Consider the following 23,424-nt stretch of genomic DNA (forward strand, 5'->3'; position numbering starts at 1 on the left):
GTATTGATTATTATGACCACCGTTAAGGTCTCGGACAACGAGGTCCTTCAATAGGCCAACTGGTCACTAGGCTCACTACATTGACTACTGACTACACTACTACAGTAGTGTTAGGGGGGGGGCAGTCAACAATACCTGTAACAGACTCAGTCGTTGATCGCCCGGTGTTGTAGACAGTAGACAGTAGACTAGACACTAAAACAGTTGGGTAGTACCCTAGTATGTCTTCCAGCTCCATGATCCATACGACACACAGATTCTGAACCTTCAAGGCAGGCAACGCACCCTTGATCCCGAAAGAGACATCTTCTTGGCACGCAGTGGCTGGGGATATATTAATTTGTGCACTTCTGTACTCACTCCTTAGTACTACAGTAGTAAATGTACTACTGTCGTAATAGATTGTCGAAAAGATTTTGTTTTTCTTTTACCCCAGACCGCAAAAGTGCAGTCCAAGTTCTTGTTGGGTAATCACATCGAGGGGCTGCCTGCAGGTGCCATTCGCTCACGCGGCCGATCATGCGGGGGAGCGGGCGATCCATTACCTAACAGCAATCACCTGACTCGGTCTCATGACCTGTCGACTCTGGAGTGTCTTTGACAAGCTTCCCCATATTTTGGTGGGACAGCCCATCGAGGATGGTGGCATTTCATGGGCGACGTGAGAATCGACCAGAATTGACTTTCAACTGCCCCCGAGTCAGTTGATCCAGCTTCCACATTATGACTAGCCACGATGTGTGGAAGTACCGGACAAGCCTCGAGGTCCCGGGACCGCGAAACCTGCTCGTGAATAAACAACCTGCATTGGATTCGAGCTGACCTCTCCACGCCCGCGCACCCTCGTCGACGGAGACGTCCATTGACGACGGACATGCCACACTGGTTGCTCACTGCAACTGTGTCACTGACTAGCGGTTAGTGGTTCCTGCCAAACCCTTTTTTCTTTGTCATGAGTCTTTGAGTGGGTCGAGTACTGCCTGCATGGGTCGAGGAAATTGACCCGTGTCTCCTTGATGGCCCCAATATGGACATTCGCATCTCGGCGAGACGACTACGGAACAGGTATACGAGGTACATTGCTATGTAGTTTCTGCAGGAGAAGGCGGATGCGACTGAGGCGCAACTCCTCGTTTCATGTTGCAGGAGATCAATCCCACTCGACAACGATGTCCTGGTGACGAGCTGGTCCCCGATGAAAAGGGAATGAGTCCCGATGCGAACAGCGATGTGGTCTCGGCTCTGTAGTTCAGGATGCAGCATGCAAGTTGAGATTTGGTTCTCCGTGTCCCGCAGTACTGCCGGCGTATGTGCAACAGTCCCGTGCCGACAGCATTTGGCAAAGGCTTGGTTTCTCCCTGGACCTCCGACTCTAAGCGAAGGACGATCGTTCGCGAGCGGAGAACACCGAAAGGTTGAAGGCCGCTCTTCGCTTACTCCCTGGTGAGGCTGGGAACCGGAAGGCTGGGATCGCGAGGCTCACCTACCGTATCCACCGTAGAGTACACCGTACAGTCACGCCTCATCAATACTTGGAAGGGGAAGCTTCTCGGCACTCTGCACTTTCTGCACGACGAGGAATTGAAGCATGTGGCGGCATGTCCAGACTTTCCGCTCAGCGTAGATATGTACTGTACAATTCCCAAAGCTTGGCATTCCTTTGTCCGCCAGGATGGGAAGGCATCGTGTCCATCCCTTCGGTCAATCACCTGCACGATGATCGACGACCAGAACTCGCGGGAGGTGCACCACTTGCAAAAAGCGGTGGAATGGCGGTGGAATTGCCAAGATAGGGCGGGTTGTTCATGAGCTCTTGGGGTACTTTCCTCCTTGCATGTGATATTGTACAAGACTTGGTCCAGTGCGATCGTCTCGTCTCATCACATGATCAGTCCAATTGGAATTTGGGGCATGGTCAGTCAAGCAGGTGGCGCTAGACAGTACGTCTGCAGCTCTCAGGATCAACCGTCACTCTCGCGGTGTCAATCCAAGGAACGGTCCCGGACCACTCGGCCGTAAGAGTTGCGAGGAAGAACCCGGTAAGCAGGCCTACTGGCAAAGCTCAAAGTGTCCTTCGACATGTTGATCTGGTCTACGCCGGAACTTTGACTCTTCCTTTCTCGCCTTGGGAGTTACAAGCTATTGATGTTGAGGGTTCTTCATGCTGCATGGAAAACTTGCGAACAAGCCTGCCTCACGACCTATACTACAGTCCAAGCTCACTTCCCCCACGGAACTTCCCATACCGAGCCTGTCAGAGAAACCGAAATGTCACGGTCTGCTACGAGCCAACAACGACACAAGCATGTGCAATGCACCGTAGCTGAGAGTCCTGTGTCAAGCCAGGTCTTCCGGAGGATCAAAACGTCATTGTACAAGTGTACCGTCATCCCGCTTGTTTGCTGATTGCTCTGAAGGGTGGCGTCCTCGCGACGTGAAATCCTTTGCCTCGAACGATGTAAGCCCCTTGATGAGCGCACCACTGCTACTCTCGGCGAGAAGCAAAGACTGGAGGCCAGGGTCTCCGCTCGGGGTATCATGCCAAGGACTCGATGGAAAGAGGAAAATCTTCAGACACGGGCATGCAGTCCTGCATCACGGATGTACAGTGTCTGTCTCAAGCTGGGACGTGTAGGCGCGCTGGGCTGAAGCGGGACCCTAGGTCTCGGCCCTTAGACAGGTGATTGATTGCCCAAGATGGGATCCTGATGGACTAGATGGATTTACCTAGCGTACATGTGCGAGGTCTGCATCTCTCTGTGTCCTGGTGCCGACCTGGATGCGGATACAGATCCCGAAGTCGCGGGCGTTGACGTGGATATTCACGAAAAAGCGTGTTAGCACATGGAAACCACAAGTGGTGGTCCGTAAGGATCAGTGGATGGGTATTGGCGATCGGTTAGCCTTACGCAATGGAAGAACCCAAGGTCTCACAGACCATTTTTATATTCTCGCCCTGCGCTCAAGAGAAGATAGCCGTTGCCCTTCTCGACATCAGTGTAATTGATCAACGCCAATTGGAGTTGAGGAGTTGAGAATTCGAGAATTCCATCTCAAATCAACTAGAAGAAAGTTATCTACCTAGATAATAGGTGGTGAGGAGTATTCCTTTCATTACGATATAGAGAATGCCAAACAGTAAAGAGGAGAGTGTCGGGGGGACAATGTACGCATACTCACCACATTGAGCTTTATGCCAAGGCGCAAAAGAGAAACTGGGCACATACGTCAAAAGACAGACGTCTGCAAGTGGCTCATTGGAAGCGAGTCGATGAATTCCGCAGACGGACAGAAAATATGCGCATTCTGAGGAGTATGTCAGCTTTTGTCGCTCATTGATGAGTATCACGGGCTTTTTCCAGAAGATCGTAGCCCTCCAGTCTTCTGGAAAGACGTCCACTGCTTCCTCACGTCGGCAATGTCTCCTCCCGCTGAGAACTCAGATCTAGTCAAAGCTGAGCCTTGGATGAGTCGGTTTTTTTCATTCTATGCCCTACTTGATACCTGGAGATGATGATGCCAAGAACCATTTAATGGTATTGAATACCTTATACCTCAAATCGACAACGATCAAGTTCTTCCATGGAAAAATCACAGGATCGTAAATTTCAACTGCCATCCAAAGCCTTATCCGGCGGATCGATCACATCATATAAGACCCGCATCACCCATAGTCGAGTTCTTCCTATCATGCCATGAGATCCAAATCAAACATTCCAAGAATTCTAGATTCCCTTTCCGCCGTTCTGGAGAGACCTTCATGACTCGCAACAGCCCGAGACATGCCCCGTACTTTGCACTCCCCTTTTCTCCCAAAAACATGGACTTGAGTCATGATCGGACGTCTGGAATCTCCACACATAACACCCGGACCACTGAAGTTGTCCAAAAGATATTCCCCAGACATTGATGCTCGCGCGGAAGCCCAGATCCCGGACCCCTTCGGCAACATGCAGCACTGGAGATGGGAGGGTTGGAAGACGTACCCGGATACCAGCACCATGTCCCTGGGATTGAGTCAAGCATCGTGCAAACAAAGATAGACACAGACTGAAGGCAGAAGGAGGGTATGGAACACATTTTGGAAATCGGAATGCGTGTCTCGTAAAATGAGACAATTGAGAAGTTTCGGGAACTCTTCTCCATTTGATCTGAACGTTGAATCCTAGTATGATGGACGGCATGTCCGAGATATTGAGAAGTAAATTTTTGATATCAGGTATTACCTAGGTCCAACCGAGGAGCAGAAAATCTAAGAACTACACTGCTAGGTAGCTAGTTCTTTGGGAATGGGAAGCAGACCTCGTGGATCGTGATTGACGAGCCACAAATTTTGTCCTCCATCATGGCGATGTTGGTGTCACCTTTGGCAGAAAAGTTTTTTTTGACGAGTTGCCTAATAGCGAAGACACAAGAGTAGGATATTCGACTAAGATGCACTTTTAGGGCCAAGAAACCCCACGGTGTTTGAGCGTCAGGTGTGTTTCAAGACTCACTGTTCATAGGTAATTCTCGCAAAGGGGAGAGGCCGGAGAGCTATGAGTATGTCAGGAATGACTGATTCAAGATAGATTGAAGTCGAAGTATGAAGCGGAGATCCCCCATGATGGTGAGTATTCATCAACATCAATCATGAACGAATGACGAGAAGAATTGTGGGAGGCTCCAAGAGGGAAGAAGGAATCGGAATGAAGGTGTTGGTCAATTGCAATAAGGTGCTGCCTCCAGCTTCGAGTCTAGAATATGCATGAAAAACTACCTATTCAAAACGCAGGGGAAACATTCAAGCCAAATTCGTAACCATGGTCTAATTTAACGCCTGTGGAATCAAAAAAAAAAAAAACTCAAGCCGAATCTATCCCCTCCACATTGAGATCTCGAGAAATGATGACAGATGCCCGTGCAGTAATCATACAGAATACACATCTTCGAAATTAAAGGAACAATCCCTCGTGGGAATGGCTCCTCATGGGAATGGCTCCTCATGGAAATCACGACTCCCCGCAATATCTTTCATCTATTCAACGGCCGAATCGTCATCACCACTAAGGATAGGGTTCACCTTGGGGTTCCACTTCAGCTTGAACTCTTGGCCGAGCTCTCTTCGAACCGCGGCCTTGACAGCCTCCAAGACGTTGTCGAACACACCAAAGCTAGCAGGGTTGTTCTTGTCGTTCTCGCCGTCTTTGCCCTGAAACACACCCGTACGCACCAGGCACGTGTTCCAGCCGTACATGTTGCCTCCCACAATGTCAGACTGGGGGTTATCGCCAATCATGTAAATGTTTTGAGGCAGCTTGTTCTCATTGTGGATTTGCTCCATCCACGACCGCAGCACTTCATCAGCGTAGGTGTAGGTCGCGCGCTCGGGCTTGCCGTAGACAACGCGCTCCAGTTCAACGCCTGTGAGGGCCTTGTATTGGGCTTCGATGGCAATGCGAAAGGCGCCCTGGGTCAATCGGGGAGGGCCCTTGTGCTCGGTTGGGAAGACCAAGTCACCCTGGGAGAAGTAGATGGGGATCCGGCTGGAGACGGGATCCTGGGCGCGAGTGAGGAGCTTGCCGTCTTCTGCGAGCAGCAGGTCGAGAATCAATTGCATGTCGGTGGCGTAGTCGCGCGAGTCTGCAAAGACCAGGATCGCGTCGAACTTGATCTGGGAAAAGTCCTGCGGCTTTGTCATGGCGCGGTCTGCGTCAGAGAACACTCGCCACGGTGAAGCGCTCGGGTCCCAGGCGAGGATATCCTTGGGATGGACGGGGTTCTTGAAACCATAGGTTTGAGCTACTTCACGGGCCTGTACACCTTCACCGCCGCAGACCAGTACCGTCTCATAGTACTCTGCAAGGGCCTGCATGGGAGTGTGCGACTGGATAAACTGATCCGTCGAGATGGGCACTTCCAGGATCTCCGACAGTTGCTCACAACGGGCAACCTCGGGCTTTCCGCCGCCGTTGGTGAGTAAAATGTAAGGGATCTTGATCCCGAGCTCATTGTCACCATTGAGCATCTTCAGGGCCTCCTTGGCTGGTTCAATGGGCTCATTGCCGTGTGCCAGCACACCGTCAATGTCAAAGACAAACGCCATGTTCTTGGCATTCGCCACTTTCTCCTTGGCCATATCCTGCACCTGGGAGGCCAGGATATCCCGCGATACGGCCGGGGCAGCCCGCTGCAATGAGGCCCGGGATCGACGGGGCGAGCGCGGAATGGGCAGTGAGGTCCCGAAGGAGTTTCGCGAGCCTCGCCGCGCCTTCGTTGAAGGCGAGAGACTCAAATTGTGCATCAGGGAGCCCGCATCACCCATGGAGCTGCGCGAGGCTGGGATACTGATGGTGTTGTCTGCATGACTGGGAATTGGCAGGGCAGCAGCCCGGGGGGACAAGCCAGAATGACTCGCCAAGGGAACATCCGGAGCTACTAGCTCTGCGGTGGACTCCTCTTCATCGTAGTGAGGCATAGTGAAGGACCTAGGCTTGCTGGAAAAAGATGAGTGGAAAGGAGGTCGGGAGTAGTAGTGTTGGAAGGCAAATGTGGAGTGACTATGGATAATTCCGTCAAATACAAAGATGTGGACAATTGAGACTTCAATCTATTGCCCAATTGCGGGTTTGGAAACAAAAGACCTGTAACAAGTTGGAGAAGCCGATTGTTGAAGACGGGGAAAAGGTGATAGGCGTGCTCAGGGCTCGTGGCTTTTTAAGTATCTTGGAATCCGGATATTTCCTGAAAGGTGTACCTCTGTCAGGTCGATAAGGAAAGCGAATAGTGTCTGATACTGATCTCTAACTGCCAGAAGAGAGGTCTCATCGCATCTCGGAACGGGGTTAAATAATTCAAAATTGAAAAAGTCATCAAAAAAAAAAAAAAAAAAACAAGAAATAAGGCTCAAAAAGAAAATAGGTCGGGTGTGGCTCATCCATTGAGGTACGGGAACGGACTCCACCGGGATCGGATCTCTCCTGGGAGAATATCGGCCTCACTTGGCAGCGAGCCCGTCGGGACCTTCAATGAGAGATGCGTATTTCTACACATGGAGAGATGTCTCTGCGAGGCGAAACCGTATCAGCCATCATTTACCCAGTACGAACCAGTAGTGTCCATCGTTTGTACGCGGGGGTTTACATCTACGAGAAGGGAACGGCCCGGACAAGCTTGTCGGAATGAAGCAAGGAGGCTCGGGATTTCTCCCGAGCCCCTGCGTCAGCAATCGTTCTACGTTACTACCACCAACTTAGTAGGTCCCTCGCAAGTGTACTTTGACCTGACCTCTTCCCCGGATAGGCCGTCTGGGTGAGTTGTTAACTTGTTACCACTCAGTCCACTCCGGTTTGCTCCTGTCATATATAAACTCAGTGCTACCGACTGGTATCTGGCAAATGTGTTGCAAGTTAGGTCTCAAACAAGTCGTCACTTCTTCGGAGACACAGAGAAGAGTCGGTTGGACAGTACTTCAGTCAGAGTGTCCAGGGTAGACGCACCCCCGACATTCTGCGCTAGACTGACTGACTTCGGCAGCCACCAAACCCTGTGCAAACCACCAAGTGGGTCCCGACTCGGATGGAGCTGAGCTCAGACCCACCTGAGAGCAGCCGATTGGGTGCCTGAACACTTCTCCCGTGGAACCGTTGGTGAGTCCATTGCGCCAATGACTGAATCTGCAGTGGAATTTTCCACAGATTCTCGCTTTTTTCTTTTTTCTTTTTTTTTTTCTTTCCAGTCCTGCCCATTTTGGGCTTTGCACGATTTCCATTCTGTTGGACTTGGAAGGCATTCTCAGGAGCGGATGGACAAATCACGAGGGTGATGTCATGGGTATGTGATCCTCCAGGGACCGTGGACTCGGCTGCACCACCATATCGTAGGACGTAGGACCACATAGTAAACATACTGAGTCCTGTGCTGTCTCATGAAATCATCTTGTCCAACCTTCTAGAAGTGCTTGCCTTCCCACCATGATCTGTGGTTGTCTGAGAATCTTGAGCATTGAGAGACCAGTGAGTCGGGACCCCGACGGGATGACGGTGGACTCTATTCATGAAAGATCATCCTGTCTATAGAGCAGCCAAGCCAATGCTTCACCCCTACCTTGACGGAGTCTTCACTTGCACGAGGGCTGTTTATGAAGCGGATATGATGGGTATTCTTCCATGGACTAAGTACCGAAGAGACTGTTGATCTAATCCAAAGGTCTTGTTGAATAGCGGTTGCCAATGCTACGGAAGAGAGTTGACCGGTCCATCTCTACTCCTCATATCAGAGGAATCAATGGATTGAGCCCTTGATCAAATATGACTAGACAGACTGTCAATGAATTGATAACCATCACACTCTGCCCGGAGTATCTCGTACGTTGCGGTATGGAGTTATAAGTGACCTACCGAGCGCAACGGATCTCTCTTGTCCGCCCGCAGTATATACGAGGCGTGTGTCTGATCCCGAAAGGCCGAATCGTAGTGCCCCTCCGACCCCACCTCTGCAGTACCAGACTACCGGCAGCGTCATCACCTGTCTCCCCGAAAATCAGAGCAACCCCACCGACCACTACTTCTTAACTGCCAAACCCCCAGCGTCGCGAAACGCTTCCTCTTTCTCTCTTCCACACATTCTCTGAGCTGCACAAACAACACTTGCCATCCTTCTCTTCATCATCCCACTGTCACCATGTCCAACGGAAAGACCTTCACATTGAACAACGGGGTCAAGATCCCCGCTGTTGGCTTCGGCACCTTTGCCAGCGAGGGCTCCAAGGGTGAGACCTACAATGCCGTCACCACTGCTCTGCGCACCGGATACCGTCACCTCGACTGTGCTTGGTTCTACCAGAACGAGGACGAGGTGGGTGATGCGATTCGAGACTTCCTCAAAGAGAACACCTCCGTCAAGCGTGAGGACCTCTTCGTCACGACCAAGGTCTGGAACCACTTGCACCGCTACGACGACGTCCTCTGGTCGGTCAACGACTCTCTGAAGCGTCTGCAACTCGACTACGTTGACCTGTTCCTGGTCCACTGGCCCATTGCTGCGGAGAAGGACGGCCAGGACAAGCCCAAGATTGGCCCTGATGGAAAGGTGAGTCAATTGCACCCTCGTTGGCTTGTCTTCGATAGCGAGGTGACTTGGAAGTCAATCAAATCATTTCCTCGTCCTCGAGAGACTTGCCCCTCCCCAAGCCCGCCAGGTCGAGTGCCGTATTCTAACACTCCAGTCGATGTTGCTTTCCAGTACGTGATCCTCAAGGACCTTACCGAGAACCCCGAGGAGACATGGCGCGCCATGGAGAAGCTCCATGCCGACGGCAAGGCCAAGGCCATTGGTGTCTCCAACTGGACCATCCCCAACCTGGAGCAATTGGCCAAGATCGCCAAGGTTCAGCCCGCCGTCAACCAGATTGAGATCCACCCCTTCCTGCCCAACGAGGAGCTGGTCAAGTACTGCTTTGACCACAACATCATGCCCCAGGCCTACTCGCCGCTCGGCTCCCAGAACCAGGTGCCCACCACCGGCGAGCGTGTCTCTGAGAACAAGACTTTGAACGACATTGCCGAGAAGGGCGGCAACACCCTGGCTCAAGTGCTGATCGCCTGGGGTATCCGCCGTGGCTACGTCGTTCTCCCCAAGAGCTCCAACCCCAAGCGTATCGAGTCCAACTTCAACAGCATCGAACTGACCGACGAGGACTTTGAGGCCGTCAACAGCGTCGCCAAGGACCGTCACTTCCGCTTTGTGAACATGAAGGACACCTTTGGTTATGATGTTTGGCCCGAGGAGACCGCCAAGAACCTGTCTGCTTAAGAATTGAGACCTGGGACTTGTGGGGCTTATGACAAAATGGTTTAACGAATTTCAGCTATGAATTTTTAGAAGCAAACGGATATAATCTTACCAATTGATGATGACAGATCATGTGAAGTCTTCGTCCGCGAATCAGACCCCCAGCTATCTGATAGTTGACCTGGGAATTTACAGCTCTGCAACAGACCAGACGTAAGCATACACTAGACGGAGTGGGTAGACGTTCCAACGTCTACACGACCCGACTATGCCAATTCATAAGGTTCCCTTCTCATCTTCGTAAGCCAATGATCTGTCCAATATCCATCCACAGTCATACTCAAACCTACCTCCGACAGGTACGGACACCCCTCCTGCGTATATTTATGTAAGCCTTCCAATTCACTCGATTCCAACATGGACAACTGGCCAGCGAACGAGATTCCTGATTGCACGATGCAATGAAGATGTCATCCCGCCCTCCTCAAGGATCGAAGCTCCACTTCCCTCTCCTGGGATCATCCATCTCCACAGTCCACTTTTGTTGCGTCTTGGCGGGATTGCTCGACAAGCCGAGAGGGCACAAAGGTGGATAACAAGCGGGCCAGGCGGTCATAGCAGCGTCAACAATCACGGAAGAACTTACGAGATTCATTTCTGACCGGGTGCGGTTTTGACCATCGCCAGCGGAATGGATCATCCGAGGTAGTGGAAACATTGATGGTCTGAGTAGTAAGTACTGTGTACTCGTGCCATTGCCACCGCACGTAGACTGGAAGGTCTATATACGACGTACATCCAAGCGGACCCTATGCAAAGCAGGAGAGGTGAAGGATGGAAATACACGCGACTTGGACCGGCTGCGGGACAATGAAACCAGGTCGGAATCAACCGGTGTGACCGGTGGGCAGATCCGGAAGTGCCACTTCGAACCTTGAACCTGCGAGGTACCAGGGTCCAGGTACCTAAAGGGCTCCAAGTCATTCGAAATGAATTGGAGATGTTGGATCTCTACCAGTCTACCTGGGGGGGGAGATTGTCCCGTCTTTTATTTACGCAGGAGACAGATCACAGGCATAAGGCCATGGCATACTGTAGAACTAGAGTGTAGTCTGTACGCCGTACGGATACTACATGGTACATACTACATACATCCATCCATAGAGCCTGGATTGTTCATGTGAAATCTACCGAGATGGAAATGACGAAGCTTGTCCATAGGCCTTCACAAGACAGAACAGCTCCATGTCTGGGATTTTCCCTATAAAGTTATGTGAAGCAATCCACTCTAATGGATATGAAAGACACCCAAGAATATCGAGAATTGACATTTGAATAGGTCTCAGCTCGCAGGACGTTAAACACCCCGTTCGCAAGTAGAAGCTATCCACCCGATCCGACTTAAACTGGGCGACAACCGACAGGAACCTCGGACTCGACTGAGTGCAAAGAGTCAAGCACTTGAAGATGAACGTAGGTGACTGTTCAATCTCCGTGACGATACTTTGCAACGCTTGGTGTGTCTTGCAAGCATGTGGCGGCCTGGCGGGGTGAGGACTGGGTAGAACTGCCGTCTTCGTGAATTATGTCGCGGGGTTCAGCAGTTCACATTGTCAGTTTAGCTACGACTTGGGGCTAGTTTCGAGTCGGGGGTCAATGAAGCATGGTATGAATATTTAGACCTGGTCCAACGGACTGCTAGGTCGAGACGGGCATGAGTAAATACACAAGAACGATTGAAAGGGTCGTGACTAGCCCACAAGCACCAAGGCACATTTGAGCGCACAGTCTTCAGCAAAAGAAAAACAAGAGAACAAAAGTGGTATCTTCAAACAAAGTGCAAAAAGAAAACGAGAGAACGAGGTGCAGAACGATTACTGTATGAACAAACTCATAGACGGAGACTTTCTCTCCAAAAAAAAAGAAAAGAAAGACAAAATTGACGAGACGCATAATTCATCCCAAGTAGAGGACAAAGTCACTTCTTCAAATTGAGTGTTGGGGATTCAGGACCGCGCCCGAACCCGCTTGGGCATGGGCGTACATCCTGCATTGGTTTGAAATGAGGTCTTTCGCTTCATCCCGTCGGAGCCTCCAATGCTAGTGCTGCGAGTCGGGATTCCACTCGCAAAGTGCGACGCGCCACTGGCGCCGCTGACCCCAGCCTTGTTAAGTGTGGTGGACAGCATCCCAGTGCTGGGAGATTTCGGAACCAGTTTACGGCGTGGCTTGGTCGGTGTGGATGGTGCCCCGTTGGAGGCAGTTGACGAGCTTGCGAACGTGGTGGGCGGTTTGCTGACTCGCCCACTGCCCGTCTTCACCACCGTTCCCGACGCCATGGCGGAGTCACCCAGCCTTCGGACGCGGCGAGACCGCGGTGTAGTTGACACGGGAGCAACCACGCTCGCGGGCTTGTCGTGATTGAGACTGAGGGCTCCCTCGGCCTCGGCCTCGCGGGATCTCTTGCTGCGCACGCTGCGGGAAACAACGCGCGGCGGCTCCTCCGCTTGGTCTTCATTGGGAATCGTCTGCGAAGGAGGCTCCGCGATGTTCTCATGGCTATTCTCCGCAGAGTCCTCATTGCCCGCCTCGAGTTCTTCAGCTGCAGAGGCTGAAGTCACCAAGTCGCCCTCGTACTCGACCATCCGCTCCTCGTTCCACGTGACACTCTTGCGAGGCTTCGAGCTTGGCTGGCGACTTGCCGAGTAGTCACGGAATGGTCGCCGTTTCTCTCGAGTGTCACCGTCCGAGCCAGAAGATTGTTCTTGGGCCATGGCCTGGAGCGCGTATTTTGGCATCACCGAGTCGCCACGATTATGCTTGGTATTGCGCCGCGTAGCCAATGCCAATTCTTGCGCTTCCGTCCGTTGAAGGAAGACGAATTCGGTACCTTTGGCGCGGCGCAGCGCAATGGTCTCGCGCACAGGAACGATGGGAGCTGATGGTGCCTTGACACGAGCACTGCGGCGACAGGCAGGACTTTCATGGCCAGACTCTTCAGGTTCCTCTGCCAGACTCTCGACGGTGGGTTTGGTCTCGCAGACAGCATCGCCAACCACGAGCTCGATCTTGGACGGCGACATCTTCACTTTCACGGGCGAGGGTGAATTGGTATCGCGGTCCTCAAGAACTCTTCGGGAGCGCGGAGTCTGGTCCTTGGAACATGGGGAGGAACTCGCTTGCTTTGTAAGAGTAGTATGAGCAGTCACGGATTCTTGCGAGGTCTTGAGGGAAGCCTTGGCCGCCCGCTTAGCCATGGCCTTGGACAAAAAGTCATTGAGAAGCAACGTATCCTCCCCGTCGAGCGAGCTGCGCAGCGCCGATCGAACGAGGGACCCCTTCTGTATCTGAGACGCGTTTCGGACAATCTTCGTGGGAGTTGGTGCAACGTCACTATTTTCCTTCCGCGCGTCATTGGCATCTGACGACTCGGATTCCGCACGATCTCTCTGCTCGGCCGAGCCAGACTCTGATTGTACCAGAGGCGCGACATTGGATTCGATGGACGCTCTCGCGGGGCTTTCGATAGTCTGGAAAATAATTGGTGATGAGGTAGTCATTGTTAGATCTCCGTCGGCATCTCCATCCTCGCGAGGCTCCTGAGAGCTCTCAGATGTCGATGATTTAGCAGTGCTTGATGCACTTTCGCTGTACACCTTGAATGATGTATCCGGTAATTTGCCTTTTCAGTATGATCAGCAACTCAGCTCTGCACTCCATAGGGTCGGCATCATCGGGTGCACGATACTCACGTCTCTTGCCTGAAGCCTCTGATTCCCACTTCGTTTCCAGAAAAGGACCCTTCGATTGAAGCGAGCCTCCAATATTGCCTACTGTTGTCTCGCCAGTCGCGACACACAGGCGCTTGACGCCGCGCACGTATGCGGAGTCCTTGACTGTATTGATGGCCGTCTGTAACGCATCTTGATCCCTGGCAACGGACGATTCCACTGTCTGCATGTTGGAGAAGGACGTCTGGAAGCGCTTCCACAACTTCCGCTTGAGGCCAGCCTTGAAAGGAGTTGCTGGCTTACGTTCCCAGAGGCGGGGAATCGCGCGCAAGGCTTTAATTGGTGTGAAGCGGAACGAAGATTCGTCCGCGGTAGATCCGGACGGGTCGCTGTGGCAGATGTCGCGAATTCACGCGTTTCGTTAGCGAATTGTAAGTCCTTCCCAAAGAATTCCTCCTCGCCCGTCGCTATGGATGCGCCAGAGCACACGAATGAGAAAATGCCAAATCTGGCGCGAATCAACAGAAATGACTCCCTGAATCTAGCGCGGTGTGCGGGAAATTTCCAATCGTCGTACGCGACTGAATCGTGCAGAATTGCGATCGCTTAAGGAAATGATATGGAGAAAGGTAACGAACCATGTTGGAACCCCCTGGGGAGCGGAGTCGTCAGTCATTGTTGGTATTAACACGATCGGAATGTGTCAGGCTTGGTCTGGTATGTGAGTTCTTCGAGAAGGATCCGTCGTTCACAAAATCTGACTGATGCCACGAGTATTGCACATCCGTCGTTACGAAATGAAAACCCGTAAATAAGCCAAAACTTCGAACACAGAGGGTTAGACGTATGTCGTTGTTGAAGACCATGTGTCAATGTCAACGTCGCTGACTTTGTTTAATTTTCGCTTAGTCTTGGAAAGCGGGTGTTTAGACTAGACCCACCCGTTGCCTCGCCAACAATCCTGATGGATACCAGGACTGATGACGATGAAAATATAGATGTGGCGGTCTGCTTGTTTCGCCCACTTGGTGAACAACCGAAGATGCAATGAGCGGTCAATGTGGGAGTGGGTATCTCATCCTCGTATATTGGGGTTAAATCGCGAACCATCTATAGCATGTCAACTTCGCGAGAAATGACAGACTTATCACTTATCAATGGTATAAGCTAGTTCAGTTACCATCTACCTTATTTGGTAGGTACCTACCTACCGGCCAAACTACTGGAGCGCTTGTGGTTCAATTGATGTATCTATGTACGTGGCGAGCTATAGTGGTAGTATCTTCGGTGCCTAGGTGGATGCAGCTCACTAAGTTTAATCCAGAAGTGTACCTCCACCTCGAGCAATCAGGTACTTCAAAGCTGGTACACAGTTCCCATTGACTAGAATACACAAGATTGAAAAGGGGAGTTCCATCTTTCTTATAGCGTGAGACTGTCTAAACACATAATCAATGGCGTCCAGCGGAAAGCGGCATTCCCCTTTTGCACATTCATACATGGACAAGTTGGTTTGTTCCATCCTCCCCCATGGCTGCTCTTCTGAGGTCAAGGTCAATGCATACATATATGAACGGTCACCAGCGGCACCGCCGTGTGATCTGATAACCACAATAGACAGCTCTTAAGAAGAGACATACCCACAGTCTATCAGTCATTGTCAGTCCTTTCTATTTCAAGTACCCTGTCATGTCTGGTTCCAGCAGTCAGAGTGAGACATACCAATCACGATCTGCTGGCCCGTCATCGAGGTATTCTTAGAAAGAGAAATGTACATATCGGCGCAATCGTCGAGGAAGACCTGTGAATGGTGAGCTTCGTGCTACTTCAAAGATCATTCGAAGCAAAAAAGCTCATCAGCTTAGAGGAGATGGGGGCCCTACTTCATGTTTCAAGGTAGACCTCTCTTTCCACGCCGTGATTTGCTCATCGGAGAATCGAGCGCCCTGAATGAACCAAGCAATGGGTGAGCAGTACGCTCAGCAGAGACATATCAGATATCTGACTTGAATGACTAGCAATATCTTACCCAGTCGGTCAGAAGTAGACCTGGCAGCACGGCATTTATCCGGACCTTTGGCCCTTGACTGGCCTTGAGACACTGTAGGAGATGTAATCCTACAAATCAGTGAGTCAACCTATTGCAAATCATCCATCTCTGTGCAAGCATAAACCAACCGGCAGACTTGGTGACGGAATAAGCCATGCTACTTCCACCCGGCATGATACCCTGTATGAAAACATTAGCAACAGAATCCCTTGCTGAGTACCAATCAACACGAAGAACAAGGACACGATACCGCAATGGAGGAGGTTGCAATGAAGACACCTCCGTCAGGGTTTGCATTGAAAGTTGGAGAGGCCTCTTTGAACAAGAAGAGATTGCTTTTGACATTCGTGGTCCAACACTGGAGGCAACTTTAGTGGAATTCTATGGATAGGGCCGGTATACCTTACCCGGTCCCATTCATCTTCATTCATAGCCTCGAGATCTCCAAACTCAGTGAACTTCGTCCATCCCTAGCAGAGAGAAAGGACAATCAACAGGTTGAAAAGACACTGAATGTGACGGCTGCCACTTACAGCGTTGGAGATGACAACGTCTAGGCCATTCAGCCGCTGAATCGTATCTTGCACTAGCCGTACACAGTCTTGCGCAATGCCAGCATCCTGCGAAACATTGGTCAGGGCCATGACAAAAGCATTGTCTTCAGGGATGTGGCCACCATTTTCATGAGCATGGTCTCACTCAATTCGTACCCCTTGGATGGTAACTGCTTTTACGCCGTACTTCCGGGCCAATTTCTCGGCCAGCTCTTCGGCTTGCTCTCGGCTAGAGAGGTAGTTGATTGCCAAGTTACTACCCTCGATGGCGAACTTCTCTGCAACAAGGGATCCAAGGCCTCTGCTCTCATGAAGTCAAGTTTGAGTCAGTTGGAGTGAATACGAGGGGTGTCCATTCAACAAGTCCACAAGATCAACGCGAGTTGAAGCGTGGGAACGTACCGCGCCCCGCCGACGACGAGCACATTGCGACCACGAAGGTTGTAAGGCATGCTGGCAGTCGATTCAAGGAAGTATGACGAAGCAGTATTGCTGGGTTGGCTAAATGTCAGTGTTTGTTTGTTGAGCCCTGTTGAGCGAGCTTTAAACTCGATATAAGCTTTGGCTGCCCCTCTGCCTCGGTGCAGCTACAGTAAACCCGAGCGCTACCCCGCAAATATGCCCGCTACAGCTGCCCGCGAGACTGATTTCTATAGAGAATACAGCCCGCATAACATGTGTCTCTAGTCCGAGAGGTTGCTTGCGAACCTAGAAAAAACGATTTTTATACGTTGCGACCTTCGTATGTTCTACCACGCTAGTTATACTATTGAAGAAATACAACTTCGCCATTTGCCGTCCACCCACTTCTCATGAATTACAACCCAGCTTTTCGGTGAAATCGGACAGCTCCATTTGGTTCTGTGACACTCGTGGCCTGAGAACGGACTGCCGCATAGATCATTGCCATCAAGCTTCTTGAGAAATGGACTCATCAGCCATGTTGCTATCTGAACATAAATGGCTAAAGGCTCGGTCAAGTAAGGCGTAAAAAAAGAGTGAAGAGCTGTTGCCTTGTATAGTTTCCAACTCCGGTAGCCAGAAATTCAAGTCTCGTAGGATAACAAGTGCCACCTTTGCTTGAGACTGCATTTTCTCTTCGCAAATGCTCAACCCAAGGAACCGTTGGCTCATAATCTGGTGCTACGTCGGCGATGCTCAACTGGCGAAGAAGCATGACCTCGGCTCAGAAGACAAGCTGATTTGCTCTGACAGCCATGACAGAAGCAACTCCACCGAAGCCCGGGAGGAGGCGCTGACCATGAGGGGTCACCGTATACTATAAACTTGTAAAGCTCACAGTCATGCCACTAGCACGGCTCCATCTTGCAGAAGCACCAATAATGGCGTTCGTTCCTCGAAAAGCCGCAGAGGGACAAGGACCACCCAAACATCGTTGTCAAAGACAGATATTCGAGGCTGCTTTGGTGGACTGGACCGGGTCCCAGTTGGCCAATAGCTTTGATCGTAGAAGGAGGGAACAGCAAAGCAATCCATCAATTTTATCAAGTCGTGTCATCGTAACGCCGTGCCATCTACCAAGTCTAAGCGCGAGCAGGCTATGCCATGAAATCCTCGAAAATGGTTTCATTGTCAGTTGCCCTGCAAGTCGCGCTCGTCAAAAGGATCGCCGAACTCATCTGGGTTAACAGGAACAAGTCAGTAATTTGGAATTTCAACATGCGGTCATCATCCTTGACTAACCCAAGCTAAAATCTTGATCAACGACGTGTTCCATTGCTCGATGATATTCATCTTGGGCACGCTTATTATTCCAGGCGGTCCCTGGCAACTCGGGTATATCACCAGCTTGTGATTCTACAAGGCTGGACATGCCTTTATCGTCTGCGGTGGAGGCGTCGATCATTTGCTGCGGCTGCGAGCCAGGCGGGGAGAGCTCTGATGGAGCATCCATGTTGGAGCGATTGTGAGTGGGAGTGCGAGCGCCGGAATCGAGAGCGTCAGATTCAGATGGGGTAGATCCGATAGAGGAATTCATATCCGAATCACCGTCAGGGTCTCTAGATCCTGAGTTCAAATGTCAAAACAAGAGTCATCTAGCTAGCAAGGTGAATGAGGGGAAGTAAGAAACGGAGTAACGAATGGAGATCAGCATGAGTGGAGATTCCATCGTGTCTCCATATCAAGACCAATCAACATCAGACAGCAACTAGAGTGCAGGAAACAGACCTACCAACAGCCATTGTGGTGGTCAACGCCAAATCGAATGCTCTGAAAACTGTTGGAGCGTCCGAACGGGAATCGTGATTGCAACAAGAGGGTGGGCCAGCGAAAGAGCGGAGATCGACGTACCCGGCCTTGGGGGCGGTGGCCGCCTCATTGTTGGAATCGGAGTAATTTTTCTTTTTCTCAATGCAGTGTTTCCCCCACTATTCACTGAGGAGTTGAGAACTATTCATTCAGATCTACCCACATCACTTAGCCCACCATTTCATTCGATTCGACATCTTCTGCTTCACTCTGCTCGCCTCCCTTGTCCTTGGAACCACGACCATCCTTGCAGACCATGAGTACAAATCACGAAGTTCCCAATGCCTGGGATGCCGACTGGGAGTCTCAAGCTGATGTAATATTCCCTTTTGGTCATTGACACTGAGTCATTGAAGCCATGCGACGCTCTAGAACTTGTCCTCCTTTCCAGCAGAGGTGAAACACAAGGACTCGGTCGCTAATATATGTCAAACTTGCAGCAGCTGGCGGATCAGCCGATCATTGCACCGGAGAAGAAGATATCCTCTAAAGTCAGCAAGGCGCAACGGAGGGCGCAACAGGCCGAGTTCAATCGACAGCTCTGGGCAGAAGCGTAGGTCACACCACTGGCCATGAATATGATTTTCACCTTGTCTAAGCATAGTTTCATCTTTAGTGAAGCGCCGCAGACATTTCACTACATGGAAGCTCGCTCTGAGGTGCCGCTAAAACAGGACTTCAAACCGACGGTCACTCTTCTCAGTCGAAGACCGCAGACTGCTACAAGAAAATCACCATCTCTAGGGGGAGTCGATGGAGCAACAGCTGGACTGGGACAACTCGGTCTGGATGACGACGGGGACTCCGACGACGACCGCAGCAAGCAGCGTCAACCGACGTTTGAGGAACGACAAGCCATGGCCCTCAAGAATCGTGAGGAGAGACAGAGAAAATACGAGGAAGCACGAGAACGCCTGTTCGGGAGCCCTTCTGCTCCGACGTCCGGCAATTCCACACCCAGAAGTACAACCCCGCCCCACCATAATCAGTCCGCGGAAGGCCGAGGCAAGGGTAAGGGCCGGGGTGGGCAGCGAGACTACAGAGAGAAGCGGGACTCGTCTTCGGTTTCGAACAGGTCTAGACAGCAACTCTATGATCCGGCGAGTCCAAATCGGTCAACCGGCGGATCTCCGTTTCAGAGACGCGATCGCTCTCGCGGAGACAAGACCGACGTCGAAAAGACAGAGCTTCCTCAACAACCAATTCGAAACCCACGAGGCCCGGATGCTAGTGGGAGAGGAGGCTTTGGATTTGGACCTCGGGGTGCGCGGGGAGGCTAGAAAGGAAGGACAGCTCGATTCAACTGGTTATTCCACCCCATCCGCGAGACACAACACATTATCGCCATCCCATCTGTGCCACTAGGTTTGCCGCAGCCGTTTGTCAATCTATCAGTTCCCCATTTATATCGTACCGGGGTGTTTCATACTCATGGAAGTCCTCGGCCCGAGTTGATTGCATTTGCGACCTGTGACGTGTTGGGTCGATTCTCTGCAGATTTCGTCAGCAGTCCGTTCTTTTCTCCTGCCCTTTGTCTTGGGTACTCACCAGCATATCGTGCATAGCTGTCCAGATAAAGCTCATCCGTGCTCGTGGTCGCCTGGACATGCTTGTTGGAGTCGATTGCATTCACCCACTCCGCCCATCGCGTGCCATCCTCGGCATCCGGCCATCCCCGATACGGCTTCATAACTCGGCGAAGCCGAATTACCCAAGGAGCAGCTTGGACGTCCACGAATGAGATGTCTGGGCCCAAGAAAAAGGGTCCTTTGGCATCGGCAGCCTTTATCAGCGTGTCAAAAGCTTTTCGCAGCTCCATGGCATGCTCCACCTGTTTGTCAGGGTCCTGTTCTTGCAAGAGCCGATAGAATCCTGGCACAACGTTCCGATTGATCTAGCCGAGGAGGTCAATGAAAGTTACATGGCTTTCCGGCATTGCTACCCACATGGTCTGCCCACAGTCGGCAATGCGCGCGTGTCTTTGGATCATCAGGCAGAAGTGGCGTACCGCCCTTCAAGTCTTCAAGCTAACGTCAACGACCATGATTAGAAGGAAACACCTACTTTTTTTGAATCAACACATCACTCACATATTCCATGAGGATGTTGCTTTCATAACAGCCCCAGTCGCCGTGTCGCAGGGCTGGAACAAGCCCTCGTGGGTTCACTTCAAGCAAGGACTGCGGCTTCTCGTACGGGTCGACTTCGATGTATTGATAGGGCATCTCCTTGGCCTCGAGGGCTATCCACACTCTTTGCACGAAAGGACTTAAAAGTCATCACCTGTACATGAATCACAGCCACTGTGTGGATCTTCCGAGTTCTGCATCTTACCAGAAACAGCTTCCATAGAGCTTGAGAGATGTCTCTGCTAAATGGTTGGCTACCGTGACGGCAGCATCTCCTGTCGCTTTGGTGTGATAAGATTTTTGACTTGACATATCGTTCTGTATCTTCTGACGGCACTGCGATGTATCAGAAATCAAGACTACTGAATGGTTTCGATTTGATTAGGAGCTTGAAAAGCTTTCGCTTTGGCTGGTACTACGATCCAATGGTCATGGGTAACTTGCGGGACTGTTGGCTGTGACGTAAGAACTACCAATCGCGGGGAAATTGCAGTGCCAAGGTACCGCCTTCACAGTAGCGTCTCTCTCACCTGTCACATGTGAGAAAGGCGTTATCAATCATCTCATGCTTAGGTCCAATCCATTATTACCTTCGATCTTTAACTGTCCACGACTTCACACACTCTCTCCAGTGTAACTTATTGGTCATGGTTGCCCCCTGCGAATTGGCTCCTTCGACTGGGCGGCAGTGACAACGACATTGTGCATCTATTTGAACCATCGCTGGCAGTGTTATTCACACTTTGGGTCTCGTAAGAACTTCTTTAATTTTCAAAGTTAAGAATAGTCAGAGTACAGCATTGTTCACTACGGCCAGTGCATTCCAGAAATCCACCGTTATAGAAGGAACAGTTCAATGATTTTGACTGTTTCAACGTGATGGGGGTCTCACGTTTTCGTCAAGAAGATATCGAACTGTTTTGTCATTTGCATACTTCAACACCGAGGCACCACCATATTGTACAGCATCTGTTACGATATGCCAAGCCCCAATGTGCCCGGATACAGCAGCTTGCTGAATGAAAGCACAGCATCTGGACCGGCTGGATGTCAGTGCGACGAAGCGCCCATTGAATGTGAAAGAGACCTCGGGGAAAGCACGGCCAGACTTCGTGTATTGAAAAGTGGTTCCATCCTTGGGCTGACTCAGGCATCATCCTTTCAGAGTTCAAAAGACATGAGGTGAGCCACAAGTCCAGATGTGCCTTCATATCGACGATATCACTTCAGTGTATTTTGACTGCCGTGATGCGAATACTCAACAAAATACAAATGAGGGTGACGATCGCAGGTTCGCCAAACCAAGCGTTTCCAAATATCTCCGCCGACAGCAAGACTTCCCTCTTTACAAAGACTTCTTGTTCGGGTGTCTCTTAGCGGCCTCTGAGTTTGCAAAGGGGTATCCAGATGCCCGCTTGTCAACGCCTGTCTTTCGACTAATCTTCCCATTGCTTGTCGCAAAGAGCAGACACCATAGGCCAACAGCGGCAATGGAAGCGTTCACAGCCACCCCAAGAGTGAAAATACCCTGTCCGGTGGTCACAAATCTCGTGTACGCGTAGAATGCACACGCCGATTGAAATAAGAAAGTGATCATTAATGTTGGGTTGGCGTATGGCGCTTTAGGATCTGAGTCTTCGGTTGTGACTGGCTCGGAGATCGTTGAAGTCAAGGGGATCGAGCCAGTCAGCATAGCTGTCAAAACGGCGATTGTAAGAAGGCTAAAGCCAAGACACCGAGCAAAGTAGACCTCGACCGCTGTTTCGAACGATTAGTCGATGGCATTGGCCCCACGAGTGGAGGATTGACAAGGCATGTGTCGGACTCACATGAGGCTTGGCGAGTCTCGTCCAGCATAAGAGCTGTGATTATCCCCGGGCTCAGGATCAGAGGTAGGCTTTGCAATGTAAGCCAACCCGCCGTCGAATAGGTATACGCTCGGAAAACCTACAGCATCATAGCCCGCGATCAGTGTTTGAGAGCTTATCAACCAAGATGTCAAAGGCCGATGGAAGACTGCGCGCTGGCTTGATCAACTCACGTCCATGTTGTTGGTCTGTTCCACGTTTTATTCTCGTTCAAAAGCACCTGAAGGTCGGCAAGTAAGCGGTAGAAGGAATATAAGTGAGCGATTGCTAGGGACAGTTAGGATTGTTTAAAAAGGTAGAGAAGCTGGAGGAGTAGGCAGCTTCATACCTCAGTACCTACCAGCCAGCCAGCTGCATGACGTCATTACGTAGGTACCACTTTGTCACTATGTGTTCAGGGAAGGACTGATTTGTCTCCAATTACGGTATGCCCGGGACGGCGCTGAGAATAATCCGAGGGATCTACAATTCAGGGACGTGTAGCAAGATATCTAGGTCGCGTGGGTCAAACTATATTTGGGTTTTGAATCTCGTCGGGGTTGTTGAAGTCGCGATCGATTCCCTTGGGGTTGACATCAAGTATCAACTACATACATGCTGAGTATGGACGTTCTGGCTTTTAGCCCAGCTCATGACGCAAAGCCCACCGGGGATGACTGATGAATGAAGCTTTGATTCTGTGTTTTGGTCGTTATCCGATGTTCACAGTCAATTTCTCGTCGACCGTAGTCAGTGAAGTTGTAGTGTTGTACTGTACATAGTTACAGACTACAGAGCGTATTTTCGACAAGGCTATCCGGAAAGCCCGGATCGAGGACAAAGTTACTATCAACATGGATAGCTTCCGAGGAATCTGTCCAAAGCGGAATGGAATGAAGCATATACAGCTCGTTTTTTTTTTTTTTGGAAAATAGGGGAATATGCAGAGTTCGAGGGCCTCAAAAATGGAAAAGAAGGTTGTAAAGTATTGTTTTCAATGCAAAAATCTAGCATAATCATCCAATTATCACCTCCAACACCAAGAAACCCCAACAAGCCCATGCATCAACT

The 23,424-nt window shown here is 50.9% G+C and overlaps 8 protein-coding genes across 8 annotated transcripts; 2 read left to right on the forward strand and 6 right to left on the reverse strand.

The window, feature by feature from the left end:
* Positions 1 to 5,017: 5,017 nt before the first annotated feature.
* On the reverse strand, positions 5,018 to 6,457 carry N7539_001232 (phosphatidyl synthase; the record flags this gene model as incomplete). Its single annotated transcript, XM_056930836.1, has 1 exon — positions 5,018 to 6,457. The coding sequence occupies one exon, from the start codon at positions 6,455 to 6,457 to the stop codon at positions 5,018 to 5,020; it is 1,440 nt and encodes a 479-aa protein (XP_056795129.1).
* A 2,204-nt stretch (positions 6,458 to 8,661) lies between these two features.
* gldB (putative glycerol dehydrogenase (GldB)) lies at positions 8,662 to 9,792 on the forward strand (the record flags this gene model as incomplete). Its single annotated transcript, XM_056930837.1, has 1 exon — positions 8,662 to 9,792. One exon carries the CDS (start codon positions 8,662 to 8,664, stop codon positions 9,790 to 9,792), a length of 1,131 nt encoding a protein of 376 aa, XP_056795130.1.
* A 1,985-nt stretch (positions 9,793 to 11,777) lies between these two features.
* Positions 11,778 to 14,178, reverse strand: N7539_001234 (uncharacterized protein; the record flags this gene model as incomplete). Its single annotated transcript, XM_056930838.1, has 3 exons — positions 11,778 to 13,453; positions 13,524 to 13,891; positions 14,141 to 14,178. The coding sequence occupies 3 exons, from the start codon at positions 14,176 to 14,178 to the stop codon at positions 11,778 to 11,780; spliced, it is 2,082 nt and encodes a 693-aa protein (XP_056795131.1).
* Positions 14,179 to 15,126: 948 nt separating this feature from the next.
* On the reverse strand, positions 15,127 to 16,558 carry N7539_001235 (SDR family NAD(P)-dependent oxidoreductase; the record flags this gene model as incomplete). Its single annotated transcript, XM_056930839.1, has 10 exons — positions 15,127 to 15,149; positions 15,225 to 15,303; positions 15,386 to 15,448; positions 15,532 to 15,620; positions 15,681 to 15,732; positions 15,803 to 15,910; positions 15,960 to 16,022; positions 16,086 to 16,172; positions 16,263 to 16,407; positions 16,509 to 16,558. 10 exons carry the CDS (start codon positions 16,556 to 16,558, stop codon positions 15,127 to 15,129), a joined length of 759 nt encoding a protein of 252 aa, XP_056795132.1.
* A 1,141-nt stretch (positions 16,559 to 17,699) lies between these two features.
* On the reverse strand, positions 17,700 to 18,635 carry N7539_001236 (uncharacterized protein; the record flags this gene model as incomplete). Its single annotated transcript, XM_056930840.1, has 5 exons — positions 17,700 to 17,746; positions 17,811 to 18,127; positions 18,297 to 18,338; positions 18,420 to 18,496; positions 18,555 to 18,635. 5 exons carry the CDS (start codon positions 18,633 to 18,635, stop codon positions 17,700 to 17,702), a joined length of 564 nt encoding a protein of 187 aa, XP_056795133.1.
* N7539_001237 (uncharacterized protein) lies at positions 18,634 to 19,657 on the forward strand (the record flags this gene model as incomplete). Its single annotated transcript, XM_056930841.1, has 3 exons — positions 18,634 to 18,693; positions 18,818 to 18,930; positions 18,994 to 19,657. The coding sequence occupies 3 exons, from the start codon at positions 18,634 to 18,636 to the stop codon at positions 19,655 to 19,657; spliced, it is 837 nt and encodes a 278-aa protein (XP_056795134.1).
* Positions 19,658 to 19,806: 149 nt separating this feature from the next.
* On the reverse strand, positions 19,807 to 20,818 carry N7539_001238 (glutathione S-transferase family protein; the record flags this gene model as incomplete). The annotated part of the gene is made up of 5 exons (XM_056930842.1): positions 19,807 to 19,868; positions 19,926 to 20,271; positions 20,324 to 20,404; positions 20,468 to 20,645; positions 20,712 to 20,818. The coding sequence occupies 5 exons, from the start codon at positions 20,816 to 20,818 to the stop codon at positions 19,807 to 19,809; spliced, it is 774 nt and encodes a 257-aa protein (XP_056795135.1).
* Positions 20,819 to 21,851: 1,033 nt separating this feature from the next.
* N7539_001239 (uncharacterized protein) lies at positions 21,852 to 22,553 on the reverse strand (the record flags this gene model as incomplete). The annotated part of the gene is made up of 3 exons (XM_056930843.1): positions 21,852 to 22,264; positions 22,336 to 22,453; positions 22,548 to 22,553. 3 exons carry the CDS (start codon positions 22,551 to 22,553, stop codon positions 21,852 to 21,854), a joined length of 537 nt encoding a protein of 178 aa, XP_056795136.1.
* Between the last annotated feature and the right edge of the window lie 871 nt (positions 22,554 to 23,424).

Source organism: Penicillium diatomitis (assembly GCF_028827545.1).
Source record: "Penicillium diatomitis strain IBT 30728 chromosome Unknown utg000001l_segment0_segment0, whole genome shotgun sequence".
Taxonomy (NCBI): Eukaryota; Fungi; Ascomycota; class Eurotiomycetes; order Eurotiales; family Aspergillaceae; genus Penicillium; species Penicillium diatomitis.